Below are 15,937 nucleotides of genomic sequence, written 5' to 3'. Positions count from 1 at the left end.
ATAAATCATGTTTAAGCTTGCATTCTTTTTTTAAAGGATGTTATTGTTGTTATTTTGCAGCTATACATGTGCCATATTACTGTAGTACCATGGTACTATGGTACATGTACCATGGTACGTACCATAGCACCTGGTACATACTATGGTAAATGTACCATAGTACCATAGTACCATAGCACATGGTACGTAACATACACTCTGTGGTTTAGTCCAATAAATATGACTTGGATGTAAAATAAATAAGAAGTGCATAACGTTAGATGTCAACAAAGTAATTCCAACTCACGTTTGTAAGTAAGTAAAGATATCATCAAATGTGACTATAAAACAGCAAATAGGGCCATTTTGACTTTTAGATGTGTCTTAAACATGGATGCTCTATTTGGATGACCACCTGTGGTTCGGGCTGCACATGATCCGCAGATCATTCACTTTACAAATAGGTAAGTAAATGTGTGTGAGTCTGTGTTGGTGTTTAGCTTGGGTTGTATTTGAAGGTATCATTTGTGCAGGAATTTCGCATTCCCTCGAAATGCCTTCAATATGATGCATGAAGAGAAAAAACCTTGTTACAACCCAGATATACTGCTATCATTAAAAGAAACACATGAACACCATGAGTCCTTTAAGAGTTTGTGTCCGTCTGCACTCCAATTCAACAATTTAAGGAGATCTCTGCAAGAATTTTAAGCCGGGACCAATAATGGTCATTGACTAATTTATTATAGTACTAGTACCCTGGTATTTATGTAGCCTAGTACATGTACTATGGTACTGTCAAATATACCATGGTACATGTACCACAGTAATACCCTGGTACATGCACAACAGTACTACTATGGTAGAGTACCATGGTAAACTTTCTGATGGGGACGAGCAGGGAAAAGTAGCCGCAGCTACATCATATCATAACTCAGTAAGGTTTTTACATGACTGTTGGGATAAACATTTAGCGTAAGTGGACAGCTCTTTGAAATTAAATGTTTTTTTTCTTTTACTGGTAATTTTCTGTGCATTTTAACGTGCGAATATAACTTTGAAAATGTGTTTTTCCATCTGTTGAACAATGAAAGCAGCTACCCGTCTGGATAGTTTAATACAGGCTCAGTAAGAGAAATGGGCCTCTAGGCCAAGTTAATAGTGCAAGTGCAATCAGGGCAGTCTACCCAGGCCAGGCCAGGCCAGGCTGCAGCCACATGGCTCTTGCTCTTTGTCAGACTCACCAGGATGAGTCCCAAATGGCCGTGCAGGTTTGCTGTCAAATGTTGTCGCCTATCTTTTGAAAACAGCTATGATCCCCAACAAATCTAATTCCTGCTCCTTCAGAGACATTTCAATAATGACTCGGGTGTTTTGTCTGCATCTGCACAACCAGAGGGGGGAGAGAGAGACACAGAGACACTGGCTGCTGCCTGCTGTGGCTTTTGTGTGGGTGCTGCCGCTTTGGAGGCGGCGAACACTGGAGCGTCTGATGAAAACCGTCTCAGGTCGGAACAAATGGCACTGAATGAATGTTTGATTTGGTCTGGGCTGTCTCTGGACAGACGGCACAGCGTTGCAGAGAGGTAAATTCAATAAGAGACGGAGTGAAAAGGTAGCGAGAGTGAGGGGTAGGGAGAGAAAGAGAGACAGAACGCACCTTTATGTCATCCCTGGATGATTTGAAAGCTTGAGGAACAAAGGAATCACTCTCGATGGCCTCGAGTTCCTTTATCCTTCGCACTTGCTCCTCCAGAGAAGTTCCCTCTGAAAACATATGTAACACAGAGGAGAGGCTGTGAACAAAAGCACACACACATACATGTCCAGATACACACAAAGGCACAGCTTTCCCTTGTCATATTCTGAAAGGCACCAGATTTCATTTGGATTGGGCGTAGTTGATGGTATGTTTTCTCTGTGTAATGCTCTTTGACACATACAATATCAAATATCTGATATTCCCCTATTTTCATATTGGTCTCTATGAAAAAGAACTTTTTCTTAGCCAAGGGCAAAGAGATGCTACAAAAGGCAAGAGGGGGAAAAACACTAACAAGATAATATCCAGACAGTGAATTACACTCAGATAATGCATTCTAAAATAATCAAAATATGAACACAAACTCACGGCAATGGAATTTCATTATGGAGACTAAATGTGATTAGTTTTCATACCGTTTTCATGTATCAGGAAGTATTTTCCTCTGGTTCGTCCAATCAAACAAAAAGACTGAAAGGGTTTCCAGTAAATTACTCTCGGATATAAACACATCAGGATTCTGCATATCAGATAATAAATCACTTCAAGAATTCAAGAGCAGTCTCCGCAGCGTAGGAGGGCAAAAATAGGTGTGCCAGGAAAGTTAGTAACAGGAAAAAAAAAAAGGAGAAACCTCAGAGTCTGAATGCTCCCATTATTCTCTGGCTGTCAATCTCTCCACTGATCAGTCAATATTCATCCCGCTCTCTCCCATCCATCCGTCCTCTCCTGCACTCTCCCATCTCTCTAACTGTCAATCCAGCAGACATCCATGTTTCTCTGCTACACTCATGTAGGCTGTGTCACCAAAACAGGTACACAAATGGGAACACACACACACACAGAGAGAGGCACACACAGTTTCTACATGTGCATGTGTGTTTGCAAACTTACATGCTTTGCCCTTGCAGTCATGGCTGGCATAGTACGCACTTTTCACACACACAAACACACACACACGCACATGCATGAACAAACAGCATGCAATCGGAGCTAATAGCTGGAATTAATTCAATCTATTAGCAGCTACAGAAAGGGTGTCATAACAGATCTTCATGGCGCTGGTGTTTAATGAATAAATGAATATTTGTTACGGCTTTCACAGCAAAGCATCACATGCTACCACACACATACACACACACGCGCGCACACACACACACAGGCGGGCGCACACACACACAACCTATTATAGTTCATAATAGCACTCAAACAAACTGGGTTTAGATTTAAATGCGCTGCAGAATTGAACAATTGAGTGACAAGTGGAATTAAACCTCACTCTATGACAGACTATGGGCTTGTCATCCTGTGCGGAAAGATGTGAGCAAAGACGCATCGCACAGCGACTCCAAAAATTGTCATTACTTTGACTGGGCTGCTAGATGAAGACTAAACACTGGCCCAATATCCTCCTGGAGACTGTGGCCTGTCCTTCAACAACACTATCACCAACACATCCACGCCTGCATGAGTGTGCGTGTGTTTGGACGGAAACTAACGCCTGTGACTGGCCCACAATTAAACCAATGCAAATATTTCACTTTTTTAAAAGATCTCCTTTGAGTAGGAACGTCCTACATAATGAAGGACCGCATAACAAACACAAGACGCCACGCTGACATGTATCTACACAAACACATACATCCCATATCTATTGGCATCAACTTGGCAGGCCTGTCTGATGCTTTGCTGTCCATGTGCATTGCAGGAGTCCATTAAGTCCTCAGACTTTTTGACAAACACATTATTGGTAGATAAAATGACTTTCAATATGGTGTTTGTCAGATGTCAGCAGGAAAATATATGTATTTCATGAGAAAATCAAAAATAATGGACTTTGAGTGTGGGCCTAGCGAGCTTAGAGGCAGACAGAAATCAATACTCGAGCCGGGCGAACGCACTCCGCAGCCCAGAGAGGTCAAAGTTGATATTTAATATTGACACATTATCTGGCAAATTAATTTAACAGGTCGACTGGATTGTCACCGCATTAGACGCGCATCTCTGTCAGCGATGAGAGGCAGATAAAGTGAAAGCTGAGAGACGAGAGGGAAAGAAGAAAACGGTTAAATGTAGAGTGTCCTGCTTTAGAACAGGTTTTAGAAGCTCTCTGTTTGCATCTTCAGCTGAAATAGTTGACAGTGAACCAGAAAACAGGATCCAAGTCAATCAATACTTTTGTATCTGCAGCTTGTAATAATGGATAGTGACTGAACAATGTGTGCTGACTTTTGTTTGATATCACTACATGTTTGTACCCATGTTTGTGTTCTTGTGGTTTATGTGTGTGAGTGTGTGCATGTGTTAAGAAGAGGGAGGCAGAAAACTCACTTGCCATCTCATTACTGAAATGAGTTGGACAGACAGCGGTGCTGATGAGCGGCGCACAATCAATAGGCTATTGTTCTCTCTAAATAGCTGTTTGTCCACTTCATTGATTAAGAGCAGAAGACAGGAGAGAAAATCAAAACAGCCAATGAACAACAGATTTCAGCTCATCTCCTTCAGCCTTGAAGATTGAGAGCTTTAAACAGTAGCTACATATCCACACCAGCAGAGGGAGCTGTTCAACAACACATGTGTGCACACTGTACGAGCAGAGAGAAGCCTTGGGGCGATGGCAACGTTGTCTTTGTACACTTGACTTTGGTGTACAGTTTGTCAATCAAGAGCAGCCGAGCTGAATATATTGCTGCTGCTGCTGATTAATTCCAGTAATTGAGTCTGCTAGCGTGCCGGCTAAATTACCGCAGCACTTGTTGTTGTTGTTTTATAGGGGAGAAAATAAATAAAAAAGCATAACTAACTGCCTGTTTTACGGAGGTCTCGCAAATTGCAGCAAATCTTTGACAGTGTTTTGGAATTATAGGACAAATATCTAGCTCAGAGGTATTTAATAAATGTATTAAATTGATGAGAAAAGGAAAACTGTGCGACTGTATTTATAACGGGTAATTTGGCAAGTACACGAATTATAACTGAGACTCTTCATGTCAGGAAAATTGTGACTCCTTTTTTTATTTTGCCAGGGTAATCAAATAATTTGAATATTTTTCAATTTGTAAGGGGGAAAAAAAATTAAAAAAAAATCACAAATTAATTAAATAGTTATAAATGGAAAACCAGCTGTGTAATTATTAAAAGACCGAAAACTGAACTGGAAAACAGTCTGCTGTGATACAAACTGAAAATCTTAGGACACACAAGGATAAACATTTACCTTAGTTTTGTTACCCTCACCCTTCTTTCACTTGCACACGCTCACAAGCAGCAGCCGCTTTTGGCTTCCCAGGTTTCAATAATGGGCCTTCCCCTCCTCTGCCTCCCCCTCCCCTCAGCCCTCTCCCTGCACCACAGTAAAGATGTGTAATTCAATGCTCAATTTAGGGCTGTCTCAGTGGAGATTTTTTTGCCTGCTAATTGATAGAAATTAAGCCATTAATCAAGCCACTAGCCATCATTCAACCCAGGGAAGATGAATACAAACTTTCATAATAACCACCTCACCCATTTTAGCCCTCATTAGCATTAATTTTTAATGTAATTATGCTATTCTTTTACACTGAGCTCATAAATTACTACTCTTTTGTTGCTGGCTGGCCTTGTAAAATCCAAAGTAATGCTTTGTAGTCTGATCTTTAAGGCAATTACTGGCTTCTTCACTCTTTTATCTCCCTGCATTTCCAATAACCTGCTCTCTAATGATTTATCTCCGCTCTACCCCCCCCCCCCCCCCCCCCTCCCTCCAATCCCCTTACCCACTCTTTCTGTCTCTGCACCAGCGGCCAACTGCCCCGCTGCCAGCCTCCGCCTCAAATCCCCCCGTCCGCCCACATTCTCCCCATCTCTTTACAGCAGCTCCAGAAACATCGGGGATACACACAAACACGGGAGCTTGCCTCCACCGAGTTAACTGTATTAACACACTCACACATCTTTGCGTGTATTCAATGTGTGTGTTTGCGTGTTTGTGTGTGTGTGCGGCAACTTTGTTTACTATCTCCTTTAGTCATTTTCCAGCTCGCCCTTCATTAGTGAACATCCAGCTCGAGCAACGGCGACAACATCAGGGGAATGCAGAGGTAAGAGACTGCCGCTCCATCTCCATCTCTCTCTCTCTCTCGTCAGGTCTCTGGTGGGTCTTACCTGTAGGCTAGCTGCTCTTGTTTATGTAACCCCTGAGCTGGATAAACACACACATATACACTAGCATGCGCACACTGGCAGAGCTTGGCATCAAACAGCTGAGTTAAGCTTAGCAAGGCTGTGTGCTGGGGGCGATAGAGGGGCTCCGGTCTGGCCCTGTTCTCAGCAGCAGCATCCTGGCTGCATCAAAGTCTTTACCGTACCATTCTCCAGGCCCAAACAACAGGCTGATCCATACACAAGAATTACACTGAACAACAACAGAGACCAAAGGGAAACAATAGGTTACTTACTGAAATAAGAATGAGGAGATTTCACTTTCAGCACCATATGAGGTACTTTGCTACACATGCACTGGCATTTTTTTTTTTTTTTACACTGTCAATAAAAAAAGGTAAAGTAATGTGACTTTTCAGTGACTGGGATCTTTGCTGCTAATCAGATATTTTGTTGACATGACAGATTAAGTCTGTCCCACAGTGCAGAGCAGAGAGCCATACTTATTCCTCTTCTTCTACAGGAAGCGCCAGACAGCAAACTTACAGTATGATATAAAAGGTGTCTGGTGTGGGCCTAGGTTGGGTAATATTTTAAGACTGTATTGATTCGTGGGGCCACTGACAGGTTCTGATGCGAGCCCTAGAAATGCATCAAGTAGCTAATGAGCAGCTATTAGGCCCATCGATTTGCTGATTTCAATTGATAGCTAGCAGGCCAAAGCTGCACGTCAATATTTGCATAACTAATACCCTGCAGCTTTAGGCATTGAAAAATGAGACCTCAATGAGTAACGGAGACAGGACGAGGAGGAGAGAGAGAAAAGGAGAGGAGATAAGGGAAGACAAATACAGTTCAGAAACCTAGAGATTAAAGTGAGGGGGAAAGCAGAGAATCCCCTGAACTATCAAAACAATCCAAACATCAGGACCAGCCCAAGGTTTTCAGGTCAAAATTGGGGCAGCAAACCACCAATGGCTGCGATGCAACAAGGATGAGATGTGACGCTGATGCCTGTGTGACGCCTGTGGCTGCCAGAGGGTCAACAGGTCAAACACAAAATGAAGGAAAATTCTGACAGGCTGAGCCAGATGTCCCAAGGAGTGTGTCCCCAAGGAGGGCACGCGTTTGTATGTGCGTATGTGTTTGTAAGTGTGTGTTTGAGCAGAGTGATGTCCAATGATGGAGCAGGTGGCTAAGCCAGTCTAATGTGCGTTCCCACGAGACCACACACATAATACACACAATCAGGCGGATATTACCCCCACCCCTCTGCAAAAAAAAAAAAGCTACATGTCTCCATAATGTGTGTCTCCCAACAATGCACCTTCAACCACAAATACACACACAGGCTGAGTGATCCCCTGCGGTGCTCACCATGTTATCACCGGTCTCTGCGGACTTAGTCGTCGTGACAACTCCTGTCACTCTCATCAGGAGCCTGTCACTCATCACCGATGCTCAAATCTCTCCTGTCTAACTCTAATATTAATAATCAGCTCTGCAAGTTCTTTGGAACTTATAGGAACAAATGCTCACTTTCTGTGTACAAAATGTCCGTGTGGCTTGCGAGCATAATTTGACCTTTGCAGATTGAGGCATGTGATACGTTTATGGGATATCTTATGTGATATCTATTTGGCATCAGGAAATGAAGAGCAGCTGGTGACTGAGTGGCAAACACACACACTCCTCTAGTGTCTCCGAGTGATAGCGATCTCCCACTCTCCAGTCAATAAAGGTCTGAATGATGAATTAAAGACCCAAACAACCTGCTAATGACAGGATGACATGGCAGCCACGCGCCATGCTCTGCTATCTCCTTCCCCATCTTCACTCATCCCTGCTTCTGTCTCCTCTGACGTTCAACCATGCTCTGCTCATCTCTGCTCTCAACTTCCTCTCCTCAGCTGACCCTGGATTAAGAGAAAATACTGGATATTCTCCCTGATTCTGCGAAACAAATTAAATACAATTGCATGTGTTCAGCCTCCTTCTGTCTGCACCTATTGTGAGTTCAATATTTGAATTAAACCATCAATCCAGCTATCATGCAGAATATTTGTTTTTTATTTAACCAAGAAAATATTCTCATTGAGATACAAGATCTCTTTTTCGAGAGAGTCATGGCCAAGATAGCAGCATCAAAGTTTCAGAGAACAAAACACAAATAAATAAATATTACATCAATCAACTAATCAGAAGCCTTCAGAAGAGAAACATGTGCATAGTCGTCAAATGATCCTTTATCCTGCTTTTAAAATCTGCCAAGCCAACTAAATGCTCTAGTTTGAGGTGACTCTGCAGCTCAGACAATATCTGAAGCCAAGGACTGTAAGATTTCTAAGAAGTTATAATGTATGTGAAACTGGCTGATCAAAAGTGTTTCCTGATTATTTGTTTGTTTAGAAATCTCCTACACACTCCTCAGGCTTCATTTATGAGACTTGATTTGACAAATGTTGTGGAAGAATAAAACAAATGCTACATTCCTGCTTTCATATATACACTGTTTGCATAACAGCTTAATAAAAAGCTGATGCACAGTATTTAGATGTAATTGGATCATACAGAGAATTGACCATTTATCAGGGATGACATGTTTATTGTCGCCATGTTGACACAGCCCTCGCAGAATATAAATAACGCACCCATTGCCAAAAAACAAGGGTCTACCTTTCAGGGAAATAATACAAACATGGTATAAAAGGCATCTACTGTATATCTACTGCATAAAAGCCAGCTATTTATCTGAAATCCTAGCTAAGACCTGACTGCTCCTGCTGACCTAACTGCACCCTGCTAAAAGGTGCTAACCAAAACCAGGTGTGTGTGTGTTTCTCTTGCTATGTGCGTATGTGTGTGTGAATGAGACAAAGAGAGAGGTATGAGTGTTAGCCGATGTCCCGTGCCTGGGCAGCATCACAGAATCTCATTAAATAGTGAAGCTTTCACAGGCTGAGTGGTGAGATCTTCAAGATCACAGCCACTTTCTCTGCTGACGGGACAGTCCCTGTATTTGTATTAAATGTTATTTTCTTACTCTCAAAATGTCAAAAACAGGTAAAAAGTTCCACTTTTTTAATCTTAACTCATACTTACATACATTGGGCATTTTATTGTTGGATATAAAGGATTTTTTTCCCTGTCACACTTGTGTGTTATGACAGTTTTAAGTAGGTCCTCAGTGGTAAGGGCTGGGTACTAAACCCTTTTTAACACACAGATTACTTAAAACAGCTTTCATTAACTGTCAAATAGGACAGGCTTGGAAAGATAAAGGATAAGTGTTGTTAAAATACAGCAGATACATAGATGAAGGAGTCTCTGTTAGACTGCAGGAGCTCTTTATTAAGTGCTGTGCTGTTTTAGCGTGATTGGAATAGAGTCCTGCCCTGCCCTTTACCAGAAATAACACGCATTTGACTGCATTAACTTGATGTTAAACTACACGGTGTTTATGTGGGCGCCAGTGTGTGCGTGCAAGAAGAAGAAAAAAAAAAAAGTGCAGTGGTCTCCATTTTTCGATTGCAGGCTGGTCAGCAGCTCTTTTATGAACAACTCTATAATTAGGAGAAACACCGCACAGCTAATTACTTAATTGGAGCAAGGTCTTTAAAATGAAAGTGATGTAATCTGAATCCAGGAAACAGGCTCGATTTTCACATACATGAACGTACACACACACACACACACACACACACACACACACACACACACACACACACACACACACACACACACACACACACACACACACACACACACACACACACACACACACACACACACACACACACACACACACACACACACACACACACACACACACACACACACACCTTGTGACATACAGTCTTCTTGACAGGCATCCATCAAGTAACCAACTCTTTCTCCTTAGTTGGATTGTAATTGATTCTTTTACTCTGCTGTCACCTGATAGAGAGTGTGTTTGTGACTACAAGGGACTGACAGGCACACGGTCTCCTGTTAATGTGGTCTGCTGCAAACTATATTTGCAAAGGTCATGGCAGTGAGTGTGTGCGTGTGTGTGTGTGTGTCTGAGCAGTAATTAATTAGGCAAATGCCACCACCACCTCCTCCTCCCCTGACCTCACTTGTTGACTTATGACCTTGGCGCTGTGTGATATTACTTTTCATCTTTTCTATTGATTTCCCCCTTATTGAAAGGAATCCCTTCAAATGACAAATATAAACTCCTCACTGCAAACTTTCCTCTTCATGGTCTGAATTACAGAGAAGAAATGTATGAATTGTTGCGTGGCTCTCATGTCCAGTCAGTGTTGAAATGTTTGATTGCTGTCATCTGAGGGAAAGGGGGCGTGTCCCTCCTTCTCACTAAAATGAGTTAACAAGATAAAGAGTACCTCATCCTACACTCACTATTTGGATGCTTTGGAGTAGCAGTCAAATATTTCACCACTTGAAGGTCAAGGATAAAAAGGATATAAATTGTACAATTCACTTGGCAGACCCTTTTATCCAAAATATAAATACAGGTTTCCAGAAACCCAAGAGGCAATTGAAATAATCGTTCATTTAAACAAATTCTACTGAGTTCTTCACTTGGGAATTGTATCTATTGTAGTGTTTTTTTATGGACTGCATTTATTATTCATTGGACGTTTAAAAACTGTCATTTTTTATCCCAAAAATGGGCTTGATAGTATTAAATTAAATATATAATAGGTAAATCATCTTGTGTGGATGTGATCTGATTCTTCCTGAAAACACAAAGAATGATGGAGACACAAGTTTTTAACCTGAAACTGCTCTGTAATGTGCAGTAATATGTGTCACCTGTTGGTTTGAAGTTGTTTCTATGTAAGAATTAATGGTCTAATTATCTGTCATGTTTGAACATGCTGCTCCCTGTTTACTCACATATATACACATATATAAAAATGTGCTCTTAAAGTTAAATGCCCTTAAACGCGCACACACAAACATTGGGGACCCTCATGCAGCCTCATTTTAAGCACGCTCACAAAACCATATTACCCCCCACCCTAAATGCACGAGCTGTTAAGTGACCTCTGATGTCTAATGACAAACCTGTCACAGGCCACCACATGGCCAGAGCCACCCAGGATGCCAGCACTTTGACCTGTAGCAGTCTGCGGGTGTCTAATCGCAGCCGTCTGACCACCCTGTTAGACCGCACCAAGTACACTGCTGCTGTGTATGATCATGTCCAGACACACGCAAGAGTGTGTGTGTGTGTGTGTGTGTGTGTAAACCACTTTGACAGACTGGGAATGTTTTCAGTTAAAGCAGCAAACTACTGCTCTACATTTATACAACTAATAGTGAGGCTGCTGTGCTATGGCTGAAATGGCCTTACTAACATTAGAGTTAGAATAAGTGTTACAATTTTACTCTTTAAAAAAATTAATTTCAGTTTTGAATGTTTAAGTAAAATATTTTGTATTGTAATTTTTAGCACTTCTGAAGTGCGTTTTTTTTTATCTACGTGGTAAACGTTAATTGAAATAAATACAGATTATGTATCTTATTTTCAACAAATCTGGGTAATACTATCCCAAACCAAAACAGATTCGACAAAAATCTGGTACATTTATCAGTCAGGTGATTCGGGCCAGGTTGAACAGTCGCTATCCCAGTCGCTGTACTGGTAGCAGGTTAATTGATAAGGCTGACCCAAGGAACGATTACCAATCACAGAGGGTAAAGGGTTGCTGTCAATCATCTAACCACTTGACCTGAGTGAACACAGCCTGGGAGCTTGAATGGTCAATTTCTGTGTAATCTGGCCTACAGCAGAGATAGCATGGCTGCTATCAGGTCAAACATGTCATTCCATAGATATCCTTATAAAAATGATTATGCTGTAGGCTCCACTGCTGCAGAAGTGACACACAAGCACACACACACACACACACACACACACACACACACACACACACACACACACACACACACAAACACACACACACCAGCAGGCATCAGCATCCCATTACCCTGGGACAACATGGGGTCACATGGGGTTAGCAGAATTCGGCATGCGCCTCCACTCGTTCACAGGACCAGCAGGACACAAGGTCACCTAATCACCCCAGCGCACCATCTCTGGGGGGGGAAGAAAAGGGGGAAGCAGGAGGTAGGGAGGGGTGGGGGTACGGAAAATCAACTTTAAATTTGCAGTGATGAAAAATCAATAGCGCAGTAATTGCTTGGCTTATCACCGTGCAATGAAACAAATTGGGAGAAGAAGGAAGGCAAGGAGAGGGCTGGCGTCCATGCCGCACGCCAGGTTTTTTTTTTTTGGCTGCAGCGTGTTGAGCCAGGAGAGAAAGAGAGAGAGAGAGAGAGAGAGTGAACCAGATAAAGAGAGAAAGAGAGAGAGAGATAAATACGGGAGAGGAGTTTGGGCTTCAGTGGGCCAAGGCAAGGAAAAAAGGTCTCCTCGTGATAATTAAATCTTCTCACACTGATTTTCTGCCAAATTTATTTCCCCAGGGACCATAACTCTGATTCAGTGCTTACAAGCCTTGCATAACTAATCATTTAAACGTGGGGGGAACCACAAACCTGAATGAATAGGCAGGAGAGAGGAGAAAATAAAAAAAAAGAGAGATGGCTAGACATAATCAGTGGCACTATTCATGTCTAAATCAGTCATTATTTAGGCAGGACAAAAATCAGAAATACGTGTGGAGCATTTCTTTCTGTAGGATTCGGCTTCCAGAACACCTTTCAAGTGAAGGCGTAATTGATTGTCAATGTGCTGCTTTTTTACAGGCAGAAAAAAACGTCCTTTAATTCCTGGAACAAATAGAAGCCATAAAGCCAATGAAGTGTCGGCTCAATATTCCTCTGACTGTTCCTGGCATGATTGTGTTGAACATAATAACACAACAAATAAGGCCATTTATCTGAAGTAACGACAGGAGATGAGGCTAACTCCTCTAATCAATACTGAGTCGATACAAACCAGATTTTCTTACATCAAAATCACTGAGACAGATCTTCCTTCAGCGCAGAGTGCACAAGAGCAATACAGAGCTTCCCTGGAGTCCTCGGGTGGATCATATAGCCGGTGAAGAGAAGACAGTTTAAAAAAAAAAAAGAAAAAAAAAAAAAAAAAGTATAATGCTCCATCTTCCCTGAGAGAGGATGCTGGGAACTATAATTATAGCTGGGTATAATTCAGACACTCTCCTTATTGGATCCCCGTGTTTTAGTTAATGTGATGAGATCATGGACACCAGATCACTCGTGTTTACCAGCAGATGAATTTCACCGCTTGTCCTTCAAGTGGCAGCCAGAGCAGCACGAGGAAGCACGGCAAGGTACGGCACGGCACGGCACGGCACGGCACGGCAAGGCACACCACAACCCCCCGGTAATTAAAACATTTAAAGCAGAGCCAGCCCCCCTGTGCTCCCCGGGTGTGATATGGGGGTCACGCGCCTGTAGATTCTAATTTGCGCACCATTTGTATTCATGACAGGGACGTGCTAAATATTTAACAGCAGCCCGGCAGGAGTTTTGTATTGTTAGGCTTTCCAGGTCAAATAATTTGATTTCGAGGCAGATTACATTAAGCGTCAATGTCCAAGCCACCACTCTCACTTGCCTCTCATTTCCTGTCTTTTATTACAGCCGAGATAGGCCAGAACTGAAGGGATACGGCTTTGGATTAAACAAGAGCTGGTTATCCATGGATTAGTTATTTTTTTCAATTAGAAAAGAGATCACACCATTTATTACGGACACACGCACCCACACTGGTATTGCATGCTGAGCGGAAATTTTAGCTGACTGACAAATTGTCTAGCGGAGCGTGTAATAACACCTAACAAGAGAAGTATCATTTCAAACAAATGATGAAGCGGGCACAGGCACCCTTAATGACACTTCTCTTATATTGATTGTCTTTCACTGAAGCATCCTTCAGCTGTTGAGGATCTCTCTTTTCCTCTATACGTTGAACAAGTGAAGCAGGGAAACCAAATCCGGACATTTTCTGCTCCAGCCGAGGTCTCGTTGTGATTGACAACAGAGCTAGTTAAGATGTGATGAGGCCTTAATGGATGCTAGGTCGAGGAAGTGAAAAGGGGGGGCGGGGGGGGCGCTGCAGCTGAATATTTAATGGTCATATAATTCCTGAACACAGACACACACAGACAGGTACACACCCAAGCCATGACCTGTCCTACACACCGCGTAATTAGGGAAACAGTCCTTTCGTTTAACTGCCAAAAGAGCAAACTGTAGGTATATATTCCCCTAATGATATGGGTTAAAGAGCTATTATACGTCTCATTAAAATATATGATCTCCCAATCTGCTGCTGGTTTGAGGTAATGGGGACAGAGCAGCAGAGGGGCTCAAATACCAACTGCAGGCTATAGGCTAGTGTCCAAGCCAGATCTACATAATTGTAGATGTGGCTGCTGCACAAATGAAATGATTTTTCTGTCAGCGCCTCATGATCCACACACAGGACCAAACTTCAGTAGAGTGTGTGTTTAGGGCCGTTTGAAGCAGCTTGTAGGTGTGCGGGGAATGAAGTGAGGTTATTAAACATTTGACACCAAAGCAAACTAGTGTCAAAGGTGTCAAAGTAAATAAGGAGAGAAAAGGTTAGACTGGTTGTGGTTAGACGTATTTGATGACACAGACACACACACACACACACACAACTCTAAAACCACATCTGACTTAGTTATTGGTGCCGCATTAGTAAGGATGAAAATATCAAGGGAACACTTTTCATATTTTTTTACCTTAATTCAAAGATTTAAGGCACATGTAAAACACTTAAAGCAGGACAACAGAACATAGAACATAAAAATAGTACATACTTGATTTTCTTTTAAGCCAGGATTTTAAGTTAATTTAAAATGAAGGATATGTTTCACAGTTTCTAATAACTGATGATGATATTAACTCAAAGGAAACTGGAATAAGACACCTATTCCTATATTTTTTTTTTTAATCTAAAATGCTTCATGAAATTACAAAATAGTTGATGAGCAATCTGAAAGTTGACACATACGTAAATTGTTTAAAATCAACAGTACACTTAATGATCAGATTAAGACTTACTTCATTAACAACAGCGAAATGAATAGTCTAGCTTAGGTCAACAGGAAACAAATTATTTTTAAGATCAATTTATTACCTTTATGTCTACATTTCCTCAGTATACATTCTGAAATCTAAGAATTGGATGCTTTCCTCTTTGATAGTACAAAACTGAATAGATGGGGATCCAGATTATTACATATCTGATCATATAAATGTGGAAATGATGATATCCAATTTTGAATTATAAATGGACAGCTACTACATTTTCAGAATGTATAAATAAAGTGCTGGTTAATGGAGAAAATTCTGATTCAATTCTGATAATTGAAGTATTTAACATTTATACTTTTAGCTAACGTTTGCAGACGTCTTGTTAATTGTACCTCTTTCATTTGGACATTACCTCCTGCACAGATTGATCAGTTAGACTTTAGTTTTAGACTGCAGCTGTCATCAGTTTATAGACAGTTCTTGAACAACACATTATTATTCTTTTTTTTAAAGGAGAAAGTAGCTGAACACAAAGCATTAAGGTCCTCCTGATGATATGAAAGGATTTGATGAGTAAAGTTTAGGTTTGTAAGAGAGTCATATGGTCAGTTCTGTCCGATTATGTTCATTTTCTAACCTTACAGACTTACAAACTACCACCAGCAGTAACTCTAACCTTCATTAAAGTGTCAGCTGACACACCAACAGTCTGTGTTTCACGGGCGCTCGCTTCATCTTATTATAGCTGGACACACTGTGTTAGCTAAAAGCCTCCTGGGCACACAAACACCATCTCTCAGCTTTAATAGTCTAAACAAGCTCTGCAACTAACAAACGACTCCTCCGCCCCTCTCGTTCCTGCATCCTTTCATATCACGTTTCCTTTTGCAACCACTAGCATCATCTGGCTGCCCTTAACCAGAGAGCCAAACACTCCTTTTAAGTGAACACTACTTTGTTAACTGATGACCACAGGGTCAGTTA

General features: G+C 41.6%; 1 protein-coding gene across 1 annotated transcript in view; it reads right to left on the bottom strand.

The window, feature by feature from the left end:
* The window catches only part of rsrc1 (arginine/serine-rich coiled-coil 1), a 118,528-nt gene that overhangs the window by 3,806 nt on the left and 98,785 nt on the right, over positions 1 to 15,937 (bottom strand). The window contains exon 8 of the mRNA XM_020653935.3: positions 1,640 to 1,746. Within this exon, the coding sequence (XP_020509591.2) occupies positions 1,640 to 1,746 (107 nt within the window). The remainder of the gene's footprint in view (positions 1 to 1,639; positions 1,747 to 15,937) is intronic.

Source organism: Labrus bergylta, chromosome 11 (genome assembly GCF_963930695.1).
Source record: "Labrus bergylta chromosome 11, fLabBer1.1, whole genome shotgun sequence".
Lineage (NCBI taxonomy): Eukaryota > Metazoa > Chordata > Actinopteri > Labriformes > Labridae > Labrus > Labrus bergylta.
The sequence above is the reverse complement of the archived record's forward strand: the minus strand, read 5'-3'. Positions and strand labels throughout refer to the sequence as shown.